The following is a 22,638-nucleotide window of genomic DNA, read 5'->3' as shown; positions in this document are numbered from 1 at the left end:
TACAACCATATTGATAATGGAAACCTTCAAATTGTTCATTAATTAGTATATGACGTGTTATACTGTGTCATGACCTGTAATACATCATATTGTCAAAGCTAGCTTCTGCGTACCAGCTGTCCAGCAGCCATGTGCCTTTTTGTGTGTGTGCTTCTTAGGAACTTGAATCAGCATTAAGGATATAAAATCATAATGTGTAACAATTAGTGTACAACTATTATTAAAGATAAATACTATTATTAAAGGTGAATACTGTGTTTACATGAGCTGCAGGGAGTGGCCCATACATGGAGGCATGGATGTGCATGTGAGAGAAAGTGTTCATGTGTGTGCTTGTGTGTGTGTGTGTGTGTGTGTGTGTGTGTGTGTGTGTGCAAAGCTGAGATAGGCTCATTAGCAAGCAGAAACCAGAAAGATGGTCTGTGACCAACCAGACACTTACTGTGGGGGAGGGAGGATGGAGGGAGGACAGAGAGAGAGGCAGAAAGAGGGAGAAAGACCGGGAGTGGGGGTAGGGGAGAGAGTGGAACAACTTAATAAGGCAGCAACATGTAGAACAGTGCAGGAGCGAGAGAAGCGGAGGAAGAAAAGGGACTTTGAACCTTGAAAGGGACTGTGAGATTGTCCGCCCACGCCCTTCGCTTCCTCGCAGAGTATTGATGCAGGGAGGAAGAGATGGGGAGAGAGAGAGGGAGATAAGGAGTGTATGGGAAACATTGGTGAGTGCAGAGGAATGCAGGAGCAGAGAAATGAGAGCGAGGTGCAAGGGAACATGTGACATGAATGTTATTCAGCGTGGATAATCAAAGTCTCAGAGCAGGAGTTTGACTGAATCTACCTTCATATACAGTCGGCTTCAAAAGTCTTGAGATCACGTTGTGGTTACAGACTCAGCTGTATGTTCATCTTCTACGTCTACACATACCGTTTCACGCTGTGTTTTCATGCACCACCTAGGCACATATAGTACATGCTGATTGCATCTCCTCATGCCTTATCCTTGACTTACATGCAAACGTGTCAAACCTACATAGTTTATCCCTTCGACACAGATGGTACAGTGTGTTCTAAAACAATAAAACACAGGAATGTGTGAATTTTTTTTCAGACAGGGTCTTTTTATATCCTTATGGATTTTCATAGCGAAAAGGGGAGGGGGATGCCTGGCACCCCGTTATCATTCTAACCCAGATATGTCAGCTGCGATCAAACCTTGTGCTTTCAGCTTTTCAAAGACAAACCTTGATTGCGGAGGTAGATACACTCTCCTATCTGCTGCCTATGGCTCTTCTCTGCAGACAGCGCCATGTTTTAGCAGCAAGAAAATAGTAATTTCTGTTGCTAAAAAGACTTTGAGATACAGACCAAAAGGATGGAAAACATTTAGCATGTACTTTTGCATGCAAAATTAAGTCTCAGGATTCCCATCAAAAAAATGTAAGATATTTGTCTCCCAGTGCAGTGAAAAAAAAGAACCCAAACCAAACAAATGGGCCCAGCAACAGAAAACAAACAGAAAAGAAGAAAAGTATCACTTTCTTCAGTCTGCAAATGATGATCTGCACTACAATCAACTGCGCTGGGAACATCAGGTATCATTCACACTACAACATCTGAAAACATTTATTCTTTTCAAGATTTTTCTTCAAACATACATAAGTCACCAGCAGAATATTAAATGTCAAACTTTACTTAAAGTACAGGTTGTATGTTGTAATATCACTAAATGAAACCAGCAGTACTGTCAGGCATATTTTTAAATGAAACAACACAACTCATATATCGCAATAGTTATACTATTCATGGCATTTATCTATCGTTATCCTCGACACAAGTTGAAGTAACAACGGCGTCTAACAGCCACTAGGGAGGCAAATAGTCTCAGTGCAAGAAAATTAAGAGTTTACTTGTTTTGTGAGGTGCTTTGCATTTTAAAATTATGTTAAGCTCTTACATGGGGAGAAAAATAAAACCTATGTCACGGTCTTTGAGGCATTAAATCCAAACTGTATTAATTACACAGCACTTTACTGCCACTGCAGTCCATCTCCATGTCTCTGAAGATTTGTATGTTGTGGATGGCGGAACATCCTGGCTTTTTGCTATTGTGTAAGTAAAATGGAGGTTGGATACAAAAAATCTGTGTCGATCACTTTACTAAAACAACATGGCAAAAAGCACGACATGACAGACAGTCGGCTGGTCTGGTGAGACAGGACAACACAGCATGCTACAGGTTCTCCATCCCAGCAGGAGGTCGCCTTCTCAGTCGCTCTCTCTTTCTCTCTCTCTCCTTATCTGCTCACCCTGGACTTCTGAGTTTTTCCCTTAACCTCGCTTTGCAGTGCTATTCATCTGTCTGCCGTAATTTCTTTCTCTCTGTGACTCGGCATTTATCTTTTCCTCTATCTGGCACGCACACACACACACACACACACACACACACACACACACACACACACACACACACACACACACACACACACACACACACACACACCGAGGGTTGATGGTGAAAATGCAATATTCATCTGTGTTCACCATTAGGCGGGCTGACTGTGAGCGCTGCGGAAATGAAGATTTAATACCGCCTAAATAATTAAACCACCGGGACATGTGACTGACACAGAGAAACACACTTGCACAAGCACAAACGCGGAAAAAACACTCATGCGTGGCCTACAAACCACAGCGCATCTATCATGTCGCCATGTTGCCGCGCGCTTGTGTGAATCTTTACCACACATTTGCTCTTCATTAAGCTTTCGCTGATTGTGTATTCATCGCAGCAGCCGGCGTGTTGGCATAGCTGGGGTGATCCTCAATGCATTGCTGGGCCTTGCCGGGTGGCAGAGGATTACTTCAAGGAGAGAATAACCTAGCAGCCATGTTGTACCTCACGCTTCTTCTTGCCAGGGAGGAGCTCAAGTGACTTCTTTACATTTTGTCAATGTTATAGGAGGATTAACACCAAGCCAATTAGAAAAAAGAAAGTGTCCTTCAAATTGGCATGAATGTAACACATAAAGAAAGCTGCATTTTCTAAACTCCACTCTCTTTCTGTGGCCATAACTCTTGTTGTCCTTGTGTAGTTGTCTACTAAGCTCACTTCTTAGGGTGTGACAGGCTGCTCACTCCACAGTGTCTCCCAGCCAGGGTGACCCACCCTCCCTGCCTTCTGTCGGTGAGGGATTGATGTGAGGATGCTTCAAGAGAGAGGAAGTTTTAGGGAGAACTTTTGAAAGGACTTGAGGAAGAACTTGAGGAAAGGAAAGAAGAAACGATAAGCTGTGGGATGGCGAGGACTAAAATAGCCGCAGAGAGACAAAGAGATGAAACATCTGCAGACATATATCACAGACCATGCCTTTGTGTTCGCATCTAGAAAGAAGATCCAAATCTCCTTTTCCTTTACTGTTACTGATACATACAATATGATAGTGTGGGCAGTACACATACACTCAAATAGTGCTACAACGTGACCGAGGGGCTGAATTACATCACGAGTGCTCAAAAATCGCCTCCACCTCCTCCATTCACCACATTGTTTGGCAGTAACAAATAGAGGGATGTACGAGAGAGTTAGCCAAAACACCTGATACAAGCTCACACTGATTTCCCAGAGGTGGAAATGTGATTATTGACTCTTGGACAAGTGTCTGAGAAGTTTCCTGTAAAAGTTCATAAAAAAGGAGGGGGAGGGTTGGAGGTCTGTCAAAAGCGGTTTGAAAAGCACCGCTACCAAACCAGTCCAAGGGTTAAACGCTGGCCGGTCACGGTCCGACTAAATTCCATATGGCAAAAAAAGGCATGTGGTTACTTCACCCTGTCGCCTCCACTTCCTCTCCATGTTCCCTCTCTTTCTCTCTCCTCCTCCCTTAACTACAACCGTGGAGCGCATTTGGAAAATAAAGTCAGACTGAATTTAATCTGCTGCTTGTTACTGCCAGAATTTCTGTACTTGCCTCCCTGCCCTTGTGTTTGTTTCTTTCTTTACTTCTTTTTTCTTCCTGACTAGCTCTGTTTGCATCTGGTCTCAATTACAGCACCTCTGTCAGTCTTTAGTTTGTCCCTGGTGAAATACATGCACCACTAGAAGGACTGCATTGCTTTGGGAAACAGCAGGGGGGTATTAGATCCCAACTCCACCGATTTTCTCATTTATTCATTCCCTCTTCAGAGCACAGTTTAAATTGTATTAAACCAGCTTAGGCATGTCTCTTTTAAATATTAGGCAGAAACACATGTATGGAACCAGCTTTGAGCTACAGGGTATGCTTAGGTGGACAGGGGAAGTAAACTGACTAATAAATGGAGAGAATAGGAAACAAGAAGGGTAAAAGTTTGCAATGGAGATAGAAAAAGGAACGTTTTGTATGGTTATTAATGCGGTACGGAAAGAAAATGAAGTAAGAAATGCAGCCTGTGGAATGTAACAGTGAGAAAAGGTGAGAGACGCTGCTAAAACACATTTCGGTTGAAGGCCCCAGGTGGGTAGATGGGTGGAAAAGGCAAAGCATCATGATGAGGGGTGAAAACTGATATTTCAAACAGATAGAGACGCAGGGAGGAAGAGAGGGAAAGACAAAAAAGGAAATGGGTGGATATTAGTCAACCACTTGCCCACTTCACCCTCCCCCTCACCCACATGCCCCCTGCAGCCCTGTGCTGCTGGTTGTGCTTTGTCCTGATAAGAAACAGTGACAGTCTCACAAACACATGCTAAAGCAGTATAAACTAACACACACGTATGTTCATGCACACACAGTTTGGCCCCTCGAGCGGCCTTGGCCCACAATCTGTGGGATGTCCTTCTCTAGTGTGTGTATGCGCGCATGTGTGTTCTGGTCTGTGTCTGAGTACCAGCCAGGGTAAACACAGTATGCCAGAATGTCACGGTCCAGGGCCTTCACACCTCTGTCACAAATAACCCTGTCAGCCACAAAGAGCCAGTCTGTGTGTGTGTGTGTGTGTGTGTGTGTGTGTGTGTGTGTGTGTGTGTGTGTGTGTGTGTGTGTGTGTGTGTGTGTGTGAGTGAGTACCTGCGTGTGCGAAAGGGAGAGAGAGAAAGAAAGCGTAAGCACGTGTTTCTGTGACTGTTAAAGAATGTTTGGGTAAGGCGGCGCTTGAGAAAATACATGCACGTTTATTGTTATGCTTTGTTCAAAGTGCAGCCTATATGGAGCCTCCCTTGTTAATGTAGTGTCAAGGGACAATGTGTCACACAATAAGATTACAGCGGAGTAATTGGCAACAGACAGGCGAGTCAGAGTGTGTGATATCATGAGTGTGTGTCTGGTACCAGCAGTAATTCTAAGATTCAGACACATCTTCATCCTTAAATTGTGCCTTTAATATATGTATTGTTTAGTGTGATGAAGCATTAGTTAATTTTAGGAAGGACAGTTTTTCTCTTTCTTTAAGAGTTTGATGAGAAGATCAATATCACTGTCATCTCTGTCCAGTAAATACATAACTGGAGCAAGCAGTCACTTAGCTTAGCATAACACCCAACGATCAGGATCAGCTAGCCTGTGTCTGCTCTAAGGTATTACAATCTGTAAGCACAGGCCAAGCTCACTAATTTCTATTTCTTGGCCAGGACCACTACCTTTCTAACAACTTATCCGGTTGCTGAGCAACAATTCCAAGCAAAGAAAAAGTTTAGCACATAACCACCTGAACTGTTTATTGTCTATTGAGACAGACAGGGCTGAAAACAACATTATAGATTATTTGACAGTCCACCAATTGTCCCTAAGCTGGTCCTGACCTGCCTGAGTCTCGCTCCTATACCGGACCCTTTTTTCCTGATTGCAGTTCTTACAATTCTCTCTCTTATCAAAGTTGTAAACATTGCACGAGGGGGAGGCAGGGCCTATGAACAATTTGTGTCTTAGGTAGTGACAGTAAAGGAATGCCTGGGTCTGTGTATTCCCAATAGCTCACCATGGGTTTTCATAAAAAAAAGGCAGGGGCAGCTTAAGAAAGATGAGACACATACAACCAACATGCTCACAACCCCACTTGCCTCGGCTGCCTTGACTGAAATCTCTCAGAGTGGCAAAGGTCTTAACCCCTGTAAATAAGGATATTTTCCTGAATGTGAAACCTCTACTTTAAAAGTTCTAGTACACATTACCATACAAAGAGGAGGAAGAGAAAGTAGGTGGAGGAGAGTGAAGGGACAAGGGTGACATCACTTAGCTCATTGTGTATCCTTGAGTAGAGGGACAGAAGGAGGACAAGGAGCAGAAGGTGTTGAATTGATAAAAGAGTGAAAAATTCATCACTGGGCTCACACATTCTTGACACAGACGTGGAGGACATGCCAAAAATAATCACAGAGGAAGAAAGTGATGCAGAAGCTACTGTGACCGATGAGATGTACTACAACTGACAGAAAAAAAAGAGTTTGGACATGAACCCAAACCACATTTGGAAGAAACACAAAGAATGTTATTATTTAGTATGTGGCAATCCTCATCAGTGATGAGTCATCGCTCCTCCATTTGCCTCAATCTGGATCTGAACCTTAAACAAACAATATTACAATTGTTTAAAACATGAGGCTGAAAAAAGTGAGATGGAAAGGGAAATGGGAAAAAATGACAGCCAGAGAGTTTGTGGGGGGAGGCAGCACTGTAACCACAAATATCAGTCAAGTTAACCGCCGCCTAGATTGCTCAAGTGAGACTGAGCCTTGCTTTGCAGCAAAAAAAACATATAAACTTGTCTTAACATAGCTGAGCCCAGCCACCTCCAACCTTGCCTGGCAGTCATCAAGACTATGGCTGAGAAGAGTGCTTTCTCTCCTGGGGTATGGAAGGAGAATGAAGGAGGAAGAAGGGAGACAATTGAAATTAAGTTCCTTCAAGAAGGCAAGGATACAAAGGAAGAAAGGAGAAATTTGACTAAATGAATAAAGGAATAAGAAAAGAAGGAGACCTACCTTCCTTCTTTCAGTCAAAACTTTTTTTGTTTTCATAATGTAACTCTTACTCCTCTCCTGCAATTTTATGCCCGGTTGCTCCTTAATTCCAAAATGTGTTTGTTTTGCTATTGTTGATTCATGCACGTTTGATTTTGGAAATGTCATTCATTATATTTATTTCCTCTCTGCTTACTCTGTCTATCCATTCCTTTCCTCCACGCTCTTGACACAGTCTTGTTCACAAAAACAAACCACACACTTATGCTCCTTGACTGACTATTTAATACATTTTTAGTTCTTTTCTCTTTTGACAATCACAAAAAACTTATTCTGTACAATCTAATTTAATCAAATAAATTGCAGATGGATGATAGTGCCGGTTGTGAGAGGAGGAGAACATAAAATAAAGGAAGAAGAAAAAAAACATCCTCCTCTGCGACACACCGGTCCTCTGGGTTGCCATGGTAACAAAAGATTCGGATACTGTCAGAACAGAGTGAAAAACTTGAAGAGGAAATAAATTAATGATGAGAGGAAGAAATGTTTATTGTATTCTGAATGATGACATTGATGTTTATCTGTCTTTCTTGTATGGCAACTATAATTTTTTAGGTTTCAAGCATTTCTGTGTGACAGAAATGGGAGAGTAATAATGTGAGGAGTGAAAAGTTAGAGCAGCAAAGGTAAAATGTCTGTTTTCAGGTGTTTTGGTTAAAAGATTTTGTTTTCATTCAGGGTTAACGCAGAGGACGAGCGAGCATACGTCAACATATAAACTTCCCTGATGGCATCGCAAAACTATTGTCACTACAGTTGCATGTGACGAGGCGAAACCATAGATGTCTGAAAGAAGAAAGGCATGTTTCTGTCTTCTGTCTCCTTTCATAATCCACACACAGAGGAAGAAAGGTGAAGAAAAGAAGGATGAGAAAAAGATGGGGTGAACAATCACCAAAGTGGTGAGGAATGAGGTAGAGAGAGAGATGGGCCCTGGAGAGGAGAGGGATAAGTCTAGCCTACAGGAAGAACTGTACTAGTTGGGGCCTTGAGAGCGAGACTAATGGATATGGCAGCTAGAAGAAGGATGATGAATGACTCTGTGCATGTGTGTGTGTGCACTGTCAAAATGTTTGCACATTTGTGCATTAAAGACACAAAGTAGAGTGGTGTTGTGTCTATGGAGTATATATGTGTGTGTCTGTGTGTGTGTGTGTGTGTGTGTGTGTGTGTGTGTGTCAGTGCAGATGATGGATTCTCTGGTGGAGCATGTGGTTGGTGGTTTCTTGGGCAGCCGAGGTGACAGGAGAGGGCTCTCTGTGCACATGCCACTGTCAACCGGTCTGTCCGTCTCGTCTTTCGCCCTGCTGCCCCTCATTCTTTCACACTCGTCATTTCCCACTTCAATCATTTGTCTCCTTCCCTTTGTTACGCTGTCTTTCTTTGTTCTTGACCATAATGTTTTTAACCAAGCCTCTAACTCGAAACACAATGCAAAAAAATATATTTCTTTTAAATAGAGCCTTAATAGACTGTGTTGCAAGAATTATCTACATGCATTTCAAACTGTAATTAACGATCATGAAGTAGATATTACATGTGTACACGATACACCTTGTGTCGTCATCTCCTGCTGTTCGGCAATATTTCTACACAGTTTATGTTTACTTGCACTCCACATCCTGTTTTCCTATATTTTTCCTTTCATCACTGCAGGCCTTTCCTGTAAATCCATCCGTTACCACTCTGGCCTCTCTCAGCTCAGAGTGTGCTAGCCAGCGCTCTCCCCATGTCTTGCAGATGGGCGCACTAATCCGCTAACGTTAGCTCTGCGAGGCGTGAAAGCTGGGCCCGTGTGTTGTTTTGGATGGGCATGGAGGCTGTGGTTTTATCATGGTAGGGTTGGGGATTCTGCCACAGCCTCGGGTTGAGGAAAGAGATAAAGAAGAACGTAATTGGATAAAGGTTGACCAATTAATAAAGGCCTGTGATTTAGGCTGACCAACAAGGAGGGGGGTTAATCTGCACTGGGAAAACAGGGCGAGTCAGACCACAAACACGAGGAGATAAGGTGAAATTGTGTGCATGAGTGTGTGCATTCATGTGTGTGAGGTGTCAGTCAGATAAATGCAGCATGACTGTCAGTCACTTGGGAGCGTAGTGGATTTACATTTGTAAGTCTATTGAGAAGATATGTATTTAAATGCATTTTCGAGCCGGTTTGTCTCCCAAACACAGCCCTGCATATTCAGACAGGAGAAAACCACAGTGAAAACATAACATTGCTATGTGTTTATCACTAATATCCTTGCATTCACTCCAGCAGTTGTCAAACACTTGTTATGCCTTCCATGTCGCGCGCTGTAACAGCCACTCGGCACGATTGATATTAGCTTTTATGCTAATGCAGCATTTGGCTATGTAAGAACAAGGCAGTATTTCCAGAGTCAATCATTCATTCCGGCCTGCTTATGGCCTTATGGGCCACGACAGAATTATTGCTACATAGTACACAAGCTGTTGTCCCTGTGCCAAGAGAAAGCAGACACACAAAGCCACAGAAATTGAGAGGGGAAAGGTGTGTGCAGCTGAATGCCATTTGTGCCTGTGTTGCTGTAATTTAAGTTTACATGTTGGAAAAAATAAGCAATCTTTCACCGTGCAATCAAAGCTTCACTAATGAATGTGAAAAATAGCTTTCATAGCATGAAGAACTATGGTAGGTGTAGCTCAAATGTAGAAAACATTACTTTCAGCACAACTATAAAATAGTCTCTGAAGATTCTTTTTGGATTCTTCACACATTTCTGCCACGATGAATACATATACAGTTGCATTAGGACAAGAAAAATCTTACCTCAGAGATGTTGACACGTCCCTCCTGGAAAGAGCAGTCATTGGCATTCTGGGTGCACATATGGCGGTACTTGCACCAGTGGCAGGGGAAGGAGCCATTGACACAGGAAAGGCAGCTAAAAAAGAGAGAGAGGAAACGGTTAGGGAGTAAGAAAGGTCAACTGTTGTCTTATTTTACTGTATCTATAATTCCTTTGACAAACTCAAGGGGATTTTTCCAATCGAGGTGATTGGAAAAATAGCAGAATGAGACAATTGTATGCATTTCATTTGAAAAGAAAATTCTTGGGCCCTCTTCACTTGACATGGCGACATAGCTCCTTAGCCTTGGCATAGGTAGCAGACCGGCTTTTCACAATTCAACTAGGTGTTTACCATAAAGATTGTAGAAGATTAAAAAGTGGGGAGTTGGACAGAGAAAATGTGCGCTAACAGAACTAAACAGAGCTAAAATGTAAATGTGATGTTTTAAATATATATTGTAAATGTACTAACTGTGATATAAAAACGAGACCAGAACGTAAATACCAAACACACTGATCTTTGGGTTTTTAAACTTCTTTCTTTATTTACCATTATTTCACAGACATCTTCAATTTTACAATTGAGTGTCTATTTATTATCCAGGTGTTAACTCTGGACTTTTCCCACCCTGTCTGGAAGCCTCTTTCCTCTCTTTCAACCTTTCATCCCTTCATTCTCCATCCTATCTATTAGCTGTCTTAACCTCTGTGTCCCACTCATCTCTCTCATGCTTGTAACTGTCCATCTCTTCCTCTTTCTATAAGTTCAATGATACCCCTCACAATCAGCCCACTCTCTGCATATATTTCCCTTCTTTTTCCTCTTCCCATACCTCCGCTGTATCATTCTCTCCAGTATTCATCCCCGAGCCTCTTTCTGTCCCTCCGTCTCTGCCTCTCTCGCTCTATCCATCCCTTTCATTTGCTCCTGCCTCATTCAAAAGCTTTCCCCCCTGTTCTTTGTCTAAAGCTCTCTTTCATCCGTGGGGCTACGAGCACTCCCCCATTTTAAATTCACCTGCTTTAGCTGAGGCGAGGTGCAGATAGACAGACTGAAAGAGAAGGATGGGTAAGGGAAGAGAGAGATCAAAAGCAGGTGGATTTCCCTGAGAGAGGTGGAGACGCCAGGTATCGTGGGAGAGGGAGAAGGGAGAAAATAGGAAGGAGGAGGGGTATAGCCTGCGGGGCTTTGCATGGGTGTCTCATGGGACAGGGAGGAAACATTAGGTTGGAAGTTGAGTGTGTGTGTGTGTGTGTGTGTGTGTGTGTGTGTGTGTGTGTGTGTGTGTGTGTGTGTGTGTGTGTGTCACAGCCAGACAGGTTCAAGCACACAGTTTATTAACACAGCTTTGTGTTATTCGTGCTCTCTCAGCCCTCCAGAGATGCTACAACTACTTGGTATCTCAATTATGTGCGCAGTATTATCTAATGTAGCCATTACGAGTTAACAAATAAAACAGTTTCATTTTATTACAAAGCTTACAAGAGCCCTTTGTCTCGAAGATGTTGCTCAGTTTCAGAATTTCTTCCCTATGACTCATTTAGCTTTGTGAGCATATGGTTTTGCTGGGAATATAATAAAGTGCCACATTTAATACAGTCAAGGTAAGCAAGTCTAAATCCATATCAATAAAAGAGCGGATAGAGATGCACCATGCAGGCTGATTTGTATTCAACAGCGTCTGCCAGGTTTGAATTTGCGCATCTGTCTGAGCTACAATGAGCCCACACCCGACAAGTTCTCAAGTGTGTTTTAACCCTGTGCAAAATGCCAGCTACCCTTCCCCTCATCCGCATAAAAAATGAGGGCTTTAACTCTTGAGCTCAGACATGGAGCTCATATATACGAATCCATCAAGCCCTGACGTGGATTCATTTGGATCAATTAGGGCCACTCATTTGGTAGGTGCGCACTTTAAGCGATCGTTTCCAGCCCAGCCCCCTCCCTTTTGAGCGAGATCAGGCACTGGAGCTAAATTCAATCCCACTACCGCTTTAATTGACCAATTTAGCATTGTGCTGAGAGAAGCTGTCCATTTAGAATGAGGGATGTGTGGCTAAGGAAATAACAGGCCTCTTAATACCACGCAAGAGCAAGTGGGAGATTTGTCAATGTTGCCAACAAATGGAGGCGAGGCGATTAGGCTTCGCTATGATAGGTTAGCATACAGTGCTAAGACTCAAGGAGCAGAACTGGGGGTTCTAGCTCAGTGTTTTGGTAAGAAACAGGAGAGGAGGCGTTAACACTGAACAAAAGAGCAGATGATATTAGTGATGCACGACAAATTAACATCAGGCAACTTAGCTCAAGTCTTTGTTGGGTTTCCTTAGCTCCATAATAATCACTACTTTGAATGTCAAAGAGTTTTTTTTTTTGTCGGGGGCCACAAATGGATCAGTGCTCATCAAAATACAGTACAGCACCCACTTAGCACAGTAGGTAACCAGAACTAAGCAGCGAACAGTACAATCTACAGTTAGTAGTTCACACCAAAACACCAGACAACACATCTGTCACTGAGCCCTGATATTAACCATTTCTATCTGACTTTTATCTTTTATTCATGTCAAATCAACCCTGTTAGTGTACCAGTGACGTTGAAATAACGAGCAAAATATCAGCAGGTAACCACGGCCAACTTTCTCTGACTTTCATGATCACGGCCTTTGAAACAAAAGATGGTGCCATTATGTGTGCCACCCAAGGCCAGCAGTAAGCCCAATCTGACAACCCCCTACTGCTCACTCTTTGGTTCCTTGAAGTAACCAGGGCCCCTTGTCATGAACTGCCTAAGGATCTCAAAACCTCTCTTTTAGCCTGGGCGCAAACCCTTTGAAGGAAACACCCACCCAGGGCTACCAATAATTCTTCTCTTGTCCAGGGGTGGGCTCCTTCCAGTCACTTGAAATAGCCCATAGCCACACAGAGGCTTTGAGCCACGCTCCCCGTATGGCCACACTCATAATGCTAATTTAATCCGTTCATATTCAGATGCTAATCGACCTACGCTAGCTTTGGAGAGGTAGTGTCTTCTTTTAGGGCCTCACACAATAGGCTGTGATTTCCTTCTTTCACCTCAGTCAGTTTGGAGTGCTAAATACAATCTGCTCTCCTAGTGAGGTGCGTTTGACACTCCTGCACATGAGTTGAAATATGAGTTATGTACAGGCTACTATTCACTTGAAAAGAGTGGAGGTGAATAATTTAATGGTCCTCTAGAGAAGTCTATCCTATCATTACTGGATCCCTTTAAAATTTGAGGGGAGTTGATAAAACACCCAGGGGCTAGTATTCCTGCACATAATTTTACTAATGCATTTCTGAGTGTTTGGTTCAAAATAGTGCAATATGAATACGCCTTTTACAGAGATACAATTGGAAAATTCTGAAAATGTATTCTTTCAAATATTTTCAACTACAATAATTTCCTTGGTTTTACACATACAACTCTGTGCCCACTTACTGTATTATCTATGTGCTTTTTTCTACACGTTACATTAAGAGCACTCTCAATAGCACAAGAAAAGACTGAGTCGCTGTCCGAGCCACATTATCCAAAAAGGTGCTTCACACGGCCTGAGGCGGACATTTAAACCCCATTTCCCTGGCGGCCTATCCTCTTCTATCTAAAATAAATAGGGAGCTGTGGAATGAGAGAGGGCGTATGGATATATTTAATTAAGGAGCAATCATGGCTGTGGGTGATTTTTTATTTAAATCTCAGCAACTCTTAAACTGAAACAGTGGGAATTCTAATTAGATTAATACCACTATGCAAATGTATGGCATTTTTGAAAAGGCAAGGGCCACGATGTAATCAGCTGAGTAAATGAGCGGAAGGGGTGTGTGTTTTTTAGGGATCGGGGGTTGGACATTGGTGTGTATGAGCGTAAACTATTTAGAAACAGGATGGAGCAATTCCAATTTCTGGCATATTCATTTTCCTCCAAAAAAGTAGAGTTACAATTACCTGTATAATGCACACGTAATTCATTCACAGTTGATAAATATTGTGTCTGCTAGAAAATGTGTTCCTGCATGAGGCAGGACAGTCTACATCCTTCACCGTGTAAATGTCTGCAGTATTTAAGCCCATCAGAGGAAAATTAACAATGACCACGCATTCTGGAAACCTTGCATGTGGTCGTGTGGGCCTGATGTCATTACGCCAACGACATTACCAGTCTGATCTCATCAGACGCCACACACTGACGCCCGGGGGTACATCCAGTATGCGGGCCGAAGTGCCAGCTCGAAATAGGATTCTTATCTTCAGCATCTCTCTTCACCATCAGTCGCTGCCGAGGATGCAAAATGCCATATCTGTAACTTCATTAAACGTGTCCATTACATCACTCTGAGGCTGCATTAGATCAGCTCGGGGAGCGGATTTAATCAGCGTTCATTGCAGTAATATCTTTAAATTGGGAACTATCTTGTCTGCGTCACTTCTCATACATTTTTTTGCCTCGGCTTGTGAGATCATTGCTATATAAGAATCTTTGACATCATATTTAAATACAAACATTAAGAGACAATGTCAAACGTTTTATCAAATTGGGTGTTTGCTGTTGTAACATGAAGAAATTAGTACTCACAGGATTTACATCTTACACAAGATATACCCCAGACAGTCAAAGGCACTGGGAGTTAGAGCAAACACCATGGGGTCCTTATGGGAGACGAATTAACCGTGAGTTGACATTGTAAACCACCACACCCTTAACCAGCTGAGCTAATCATCGTTGTTGTGGCAGGGGATTTGTGTACGAGGGCAGCGAGACGGTGGGGGAGTTGGGTTAAAGGTCACAGTAACGGATTAGGTGTCCGAGACATTCAGGGCTTCAATGAGATGTAAGTGACTGAGCAGGGAGAGGTGTGGCTGTGTATGTATATGTGTGTATGCATGTGTGTTTTTGGGCAATCCTCGAAGGAGGCTCATCTAACATCCAGAGGGAAGCCATGATGGAGCCCTGCAGTTCTCCAGGGGCTTCTGAGCCATCTGCTGCCCTGAGGCTAATACCCCAGCAGACGTTTCAGCCTCCCCTGGATCAGCCACGGACGGACAGGAGGGTGGGCATGGTACAGGGCAGGATGTAGGAGTTGGAGGATTCTTTGACTGCGGTGGGGAGCATCAGGCTCCTGGTAGGACTGATCTAGGGGTGTGGCTGCATGGATAGTAGAGATTTTCAGCAGAAGGAGGATTAGGAGACGCAGTGAACTTCAATTGGGCAGAGAGCTGAGGGCATCTGGAGTGTCGAGGAGAGTAACTCAGAAAGCACAAGACTTAATTCACCATATTAAAGAATTACTGTTATTGTGTAAATAAAGACCACACTGAATATTCGAGAGCTCAAAAAAGCTGAAACAATTTGTTTTATTGAGTTGGGACGAGGCATAAATGAGGTTAAAATCTGTGATAGGGAGGCATTATGGAAGCATGGCGTAATTAATTAATCATCGATGTATCATTAGTTTGTGTTGTGGGTTATGATAATAGGAGTAGAATTACCATCTCATATCCCAATCGTCATATACAGCACGTTCGATTTTTCACTCCAGTGGTAACATAAGCCCTCTGTGGAAGTTAGAGGTGTGTGTGTGTGAGTGTGTGTGTATGTGCACGCACACACACACTTGTGTGCATACATGTTTAACTGTATCATTTGTGGACAGTAACATGAGACAGTCCATGGTGAAACCGGACGGAGACTCTCTAATCTCTTACAAGATCAAGAAGGAAAAGACTAAAATAGGACAAAAGCACACAAAAGTAAATGACTATTAAATGCCTCCAGAAAAATGTGATTATTGTAACTTACGACTGGTGGACGCTGCAGTTGTAGAAGACAAAGTCGACACTAGCGAACTTCTTGCCCGTCTCTTTGGATTTCAGATAGAGCTTCACCACCCGCTTGTCACCTGCACCAAAAATGACACATGAAAACACATTTAAAGTACTACTCTGTAAAGTTTTAGAGAACAATAAAACCAATTAATTACTAAACTCATGCCTAATAACTCCGTATAACAGAATGAATGTGATAAATTGGGTGTTTATTAAAACAATTTATTTCAATGACACGTCGTCACACTATAAATTTGAATTCCCCTTGTGTGACCTCAACGGATAACAGACACGCACACACAAAGAAACAGTGTAGCTTAGCAACACACCCCTCATGTCACACCCACAGTGGGGTGGCTTTAAAAATAGCAGCAGCAATCAATGTTTGGGTGCCAGAGCTGATGAGATCTGATAATGGGGCACATTAGCTTCAGCTGAAGAACTACTGAGATGCGGCTTTGAGGAAACTTAGCTCAAGCTGACATATTTTCACTGCTTTGAGTGTCAATACCAAACAAGTTTTTATCTTCTTTGTGGTGTGATAGAGTTGGACATGAAACAGACAAAGAAAAAACGCAGATATTTTTAAATATAAGGATAAACCACATGGAAGTTGCTGCTTTGAAAAGAAGTTAGAAGCATAACCGGAGTTGTTTAGATGGAAAGAGAGAAAGAAAATGAAACTGACAACAGTGCATAATGCATGATAATGGGAATTCAAAAACAGTTATATTTCCAGTGGATAAATGAACACTGGTGTTTGCGGCTTTGAAAGGGAAAGTGCAAGCTTTATTGTTGGTGACACTTTATTCTGAATATAGACGCACTACGCAAATCGTCTGTTAACATTAAAATTCTGTTCTGGTCAATGCACGACTCGAGACGTCTCCAGCTGTAATGCACAAAGGGTCTTTGTACATTAGAGCTGGAGGAGTTTAGGAGGAGATATATCAACCCGTGTAGGTTTTCAGTATGCAGTAGTCCATTACCGAATTCTTCCCATATCCCCACCCTGCCTGCCCACTAGCACCACCCAATGACCTCACTACACCGATGACTTCATCATCCTTCACCCTTCCCTTCCCGACCTTTGTTCCGTGTGATCGGGATGATGTCCCGGACGGAGGGAGATAGGCAGAAGATGTGTCCATCCTGGATCCGTCCCTCTGTCTCCACGTAGTCCTCGAAGGAGCAGTTGACCCCTGCTGACAGATCGGGCACGTTACGAGCCTGGAGGACCAGCTAGGGAGAGAACGAGAGAGAGGGGGAGAGCGAGAGAGACCGTCAGAGCAAGATCAATGGAAGGACATGGTGTACATGGATTGTTATAAGATATGACATGAGGGTTAATGGGTGTTCGGGGGTGGGGTGGGTGGGGAGTTATGTGCGAGTGTAGGAGGAATAAAAGAGGGTGAACGTGTCAGTGAATGTGTGTGTGCGCGTCAGTCACTGCAGCAGCTATTACATCAAGGTTAATGTGAACAATGCTAATGTGCAGAAAGAAAGTGAGGCAAATTGTAATACCTCAAACCTACGTGGTTACATTGAGGAGCTGCTGACAGACTGAGATCTCTCATGCACAAACACACGCTTCGAGATTTTCATAATGAAGACTGAGAAATGCAGTTTCCTAATTAGAAATACATTACACTATTAAAAGATCCAACTTTAGTGTAATAATCTGTAAATTTAAGGTAAATATCTACTGCAAAAATAATGAAACAACTTTGACACCAAACATTGTATACTACCAACTGCTATTGTGTCTGCTGCTGTTGCCGTTTTCAGTAATTGATTTCTCTATTATTGAACCAATTTTCTGATGGGGAGGTTTTAAACCTTGAAATTGTTTGAAAAAAAACCTGAAGACTCCTGGAGATTGTACTTTGAATTTGAATTGGTGAAATAACACTTAAAATTCATGGTCTTATTGTGACCTTTTCCTTTTGTGCAGTTTCCCAATTAGATCAATAAGAAATACAGAAGTTAAGTTTCTTCTGTTTTGTGCACTGTGGCGAAAAAGGAGAAGTGTGGTAGGGCAACACTGTGTTCAGGAGGAATTTTAATACAATACATTTATTGCGATTCACTTATGTACGTAGGTCCAGCACAAATGTATGTAGAAGTACATGTTGAAGGCAGTGATGACAGACCTGTGCCTCAAGCAAAGAACGTAAATAAAGTGGATGCATATTGTTTCAGACAATGGAACAGGTCTAAACCCTTTCCACTGGATACTGTCCTTAAATCACAAAGTTTTTATACTTATATGTTTTGTCCCTGTCTTTAGTTTGGAAACGTAAAACAGTGTAATTTCAAGTCCATATGGGGCCACAGACATACAACGTCATACCTGGACTTCAGACATGGTGACTGAAATGTTTCCAGGCTGAACAGTGAGATCCACACACTGCCTCTGGTCTGAAGCAAACCTCTGGGGCTCTCCTGCTCGTTCACAACGGTCCTTGCGCGAACATCTACGGGAGCAGAAACAACAGAGAGGGAGAATAAACAGGACAGTGGGAAAAGGGGAATGATGAGAATGATAAGAATGATAGTAGAAGTGAAGAGAAAAGAAGGAAAGAACACATGAGAGAGACAAGGGGTGAGAGGAGGAGAGAAGAAAGAAAAGAGAGAGAGAGGATATGAGCAACTGTTAAACTAATATGACAATCATATTAAGATGACAAACATGCACAGCCATCACACAAATGGGAGCAATAATAAAAGACAAATAGGCTGATAGCTTACCCCAGCCATTACTGTATGCCTTTACATCATTACCTTATTGGCCCTGACATTTGTGCAAGAACCACTAAGCTATACGAACACACAGCCTCCCCCCCCCACTTATCTTTTCAGTTTAAAGCTCCACCCGATTCAAGTGCCTCAGGAGATATACAGACAATCATTAAAGTTCCCCTGAACCATAAAAATGATACAATTCCTACCAGCCATATATCTAGTGAGGTCAGCAATTTCCTCTCGCTTATTACAAGCCAACTGATCGTGCTAAAAATCAGCATACAGGCCCTTATTGTTGTGGTTTAACTATTAGATATTTATAATGCATTAGCTATCACTTCACCCTCGCGCTAACAACAACTGGTCCCAGTGGTGAGGGGAAAGTGCTGATGCGGCACTCTGCGAGACCTAAACAATAAGAGGTGGGCAGGAAAAAATGCTAACTGCCTCCTTCACACAGCAGCGCGCCATCCCCTTGTTTAGTTAGCCTTCACTCACGCTCAGCAAAAAAAAAGCTGTCGCCAAACACTCCCCTGACACACACACACACACACACACACACACACACACACACACACACACACACACACACACACACACACACACACACACACACACACACACACACACACACACACACACACACACACACACAATAAATACGTGACAAGAGATGCAAAGGTATGTACACATTTTCTCATTATAAACCTATTTTCTTTCTTCTGCTTCTCTGGTGTGTGACTGCGTGAATGAAGTGTGCTAATTTGCCCAGAAACACCTCGACATTGGTGTATGTGTGTGTATGTGTATGTGTGTGCTTGTATTCCCCCCTCAATTCCGCTGTTGATTGAAACCACCCTGGCTGTTAATAAGATGTGGCTAAAAGCACCAGAGGGCTGAAATGAGGCTTATAAATAATTTGCCGATTAATACTACTTGCCCATTTTGTCTGAGAGGGCCTCGACCAGATTTGGCGACATTATCAGGTAGGAAATGAGCGAGCTGCATTCCAGACACAAGGTCAAAATGTGCCCAAACGGAGGGTTATCACAGGTTCAAGTCCATCATGATTGTGTGTGTAATATTAAATATGAACATGCATGTGTGTCTCTACTGAAATGGAGAATCCAGGTGGTGTGTGTGCCTCGAGGAAAGACAGGTTGGCGATACGTTTTGTAAGTTTAATTAATGCAGAGCGAGATGGCATTATGCCAAATGCTTGAGGTGTTCCAAATGTGGTTTAACATCCTGTCACCTTTCAATAACATGTAACTGTTCTCGCACTTATTCTTGTACACACACACACACACACACACACACACACACACACACACACACACACACACACACACACACACACACACACACACACACACACACACACACACACACACACACACACACACACACACACACACACGTCAAAATGAGAAAGGGAAAAAAGATTACAGACAGTGTTATATCACAACATTGGTGGGTGATAAGACTCTAAACATAACCACAAATATTCTGTTACATATTCAACCTTAAAAAGCTTTGTCTAAAAACCACTGACACACAATAAGAAGTTGAATTCCATCAAGATAAATGGGAGTGCCAGTGATGCAGGCAGGCAAGCTGTGTTGTTATTTATGTGATTAAAACAAGTTAAGCTGGATGGCAGACATACACAGGGACAGTGTATCACTGGGAGCTTTGAATCATAATAATTTGTGATTAATTACTATCTTTTAGAGGGTTTTTACTTAAGTTATTACAAAGTCTTGAAAATAATTTCTGAGAGCAACACAGGTCACATTCAAAGTAGCAACTGGCAGCGTCTTTCGGCTGCCTTTAATGTTCACTTGGTTCTCTGTACCTGTCAGCCTGTCTAGCTTTCACAGAGAAATTAGACATCTGTTCTAAATGTACTTTTACCCAGTGAAAACTTGTTCAATGTAAATGATCAACACTTTACAGTTAGAGAGAGTCAGTTGTGTAAAAGGTGTGGCGGTTAATTTCTCTGTGGCTCAAACAACAGTACAGTATATCAACAAGCACATGTCAGTGCAGATCAGGAAAACGGACACAAACAATAACTCTCCCTATTGAGTGGAGACTTTTGAATAATAAGTAATGTGACCGTCATCGAAAGAAAAAAATCTATTCAAGCCTGGATACCCTGAGGAGAATACCTTGAAAATAATCACTGCAAGAGCAACATACTAATTCTATTTCAGGTGGATTTAAGCCAGAGGTGAATCACCTCAGTTTGATGTGTAGCTGTTCACGATTGTGCTTTCAGTCCAGCATGATCCACTGACACATATAGGAAACACTTCTTTCACAATTATCTACTATATAATGCAATGGGCTGCATGTGAAGGGTACCAGCGTGAAGTGTGTTAATGTGTGCATGAATGTGTGTGTGTCTGTGCATGAGTGTGTGTGGCACTTACACATTGTGGAGGACACACCATCCACAGTGAGGGTCTCTGGAGCCCAAACACTCCCCGCAAGTGGTGTACTGCTCGCAGCTCTCCACTGGAACTCTCACCACCTAGAGACAGAGAGGGAAACGAGTTGTAACGTTGGTTCACCTGGATGGAGATGAGAATTTGACAACTTAACTTTAATTTCTTAATTGTGCTCAGCTAATAGTCCAAATGTGCATGTGTCTGTGTGTTGTTTCAGAGAGAGAGGGCTTGTGTGTGAGATGTGTTTGCGTGTTCTGCTGAGCGATTCAGGTCTAGCGGTGTGTGACAGCCTCCAGTCAAGCGTGCACAGGAGAGATCTCGCAATGCATGCTGGGAGACCTGACAGGTGGCCGTGGTAACAGTGTATTGTGATTGACAGGTGACCTCAAACACCAATGGGAGGCAGTTGAGCAGAAGGACAGATCCCAGTGAGTGTGTGCAGGTTGTGCAGACAAGTTTCTATTCAATACCACTGTTGTGAGGACATTTTTGCAGAAGACCGCGCATGTGTGTGTGTGTATGCATGTATGTACATGTGTGTGTGTGTGTGGGTGCGTGAGTGTGTAGCATTTGAGCTTGGTGATAGGCTACAGATGTTGCCTAAGAAACAAGTGCTCAAGTTAGACCTCCACTCTAGTTTCAAGGTGATGACAGATGGATCACAACATGGCCCCAAAGGGTCTGAAAGAGTGTGTTTATTTCAAGATATTCACAAGAGTGTATAAGTGTGTGACAGACAGATTGCTAGCACATTCACATAATGCTAGTGTGCAGCAAAGTGGCCGCATGTGTTTGTGCGTCAGTGTGCGCACATGTGTTGGAAGTGTCAGCGCCACATTCAACCTTTCGTCACCAACGTCATTTGATCCCCTTGATTTTTAGTGTGTGTGTGTGTGATTGTGTGTGTGCCTGCGCGCTGGTTGATCAGTAAGTAACAGCATTTAACAACCCTACCCTTGGGTAACACCATTATAACACAGACACACCAACAGATTTAACCATGAGAACACCAACCAAGTGGTATGTGGGGACTAAAGTGGTGTCGGGCCCAGTGGGGGCTGACTTCTTTATGATCTCGGGATGGGTTTGGGGGAGAGAACAGAGAGAGAGATGTATGGAGGGATAAGAGAAAGGAAAAGCACATGGCAGACAGAGAGTGGAGGCCTGAGGTAAGAGATAAAGCTGGTTAGCCATAGAGGATGGAAACCAGGCGGACAAAGGAACTCAACACTAAAATATTAAACTGGGGCTGGGAATCCTCGGTGAGCTTTAACACAGATATGAGATAGATATGACATGATGGAACTCATTTAAGCCCAGAGATGTCTTGTATCAGACCGGCTTTGGTACTCTTTGACGGAACAATATTGCTCAAGCAGGGGGCAGACAGACAAAAGCACTTGACGCTGTGAGCCACTAATCCCTTCTTTTCTCTATTCCCTTCTTTCCCCACTATACATTTAGTTATTTCCATTACACCCTATGTTCCTTGCATGTATCTCTGCCCTAAAATCTTCCTGTAAAGATTTAACCTGAAACACTTACAGACTGAAACACGCCGTTACTCCACTAATAAAACAGCAGTACAGACCTCAGTGCTGTAGCTGGCTTTCTGCCCAGAGAGAGGGAAAGGCAGATGGAATGATGCAAACGAGCAACAGTAAAGATTTGAGGGGGGACGAGAGGGTGGTGGTCATCTACTGGAAGTAGTGTTGGATGGATGGATGGATAGATAGAGTAAAATAGAGGTGTAATGGAAGACACACACGGAGAGAATT

General features: G+C 42.9%; 1 protein-coding gene across 2 annotated transcripts in view; it reads right to left on the bottom strand.

Annotated features, from left to right (window-relative positions):
* Positions 1-22,638, bottom strand: part of LOC118104401 (plexin-A1-like) — a 184,011-nt gene that overhangs the window by 64,846 nt on the left and 96,527 nt on the right. For both annotated transcript variants that reach the window (XM_047338779.1, XM_035151254.2), the window contains exons 5-9: positions 20,843-20,943; positions 18,013-18,136; positions 16,748-16,901; positions 15,634-15,733; positions 9,789-9,903 (exon numbers count right to left, since the gene is read on the bottom strand). In XM_047338779.1, the coding sequence (XP_047194735.1) occupies positions 9,789-9,903; positions 15,634-15,733; positions 16,748-16,901; positions 18,013-18,136; positions 20,843-20,943 (594 nt within the window). The remainder of the gene's footprint in view (positions 1-9,788; positions 9,904-15,633; positions 15,734-16,747; positions 16,902-18,012; positions 18,137-20,842; positions 20,944-22,638) is intronic.

The sequence above is a fragment of the Hippoglossus stenolepis genome, chromosome 3, assembly GCF_022539355.2.
Source record: "Hippoglossus stenolepis isolate QCI-W04-F060 chromosome 3, HSTE1.2, whole genome shotgun sequence".
Taxonomy (NCBI): domain Eukaryota; kingdom Metazoa; phylum Chordata; class Actinopteri; order Pleuronectiformes; family Pleuronectidae; genus Hippoglossus; species Hippoglossus stenolepis.
This window is presented reverse-complemented; position numbering and strand designations above follow the sequence as displayed.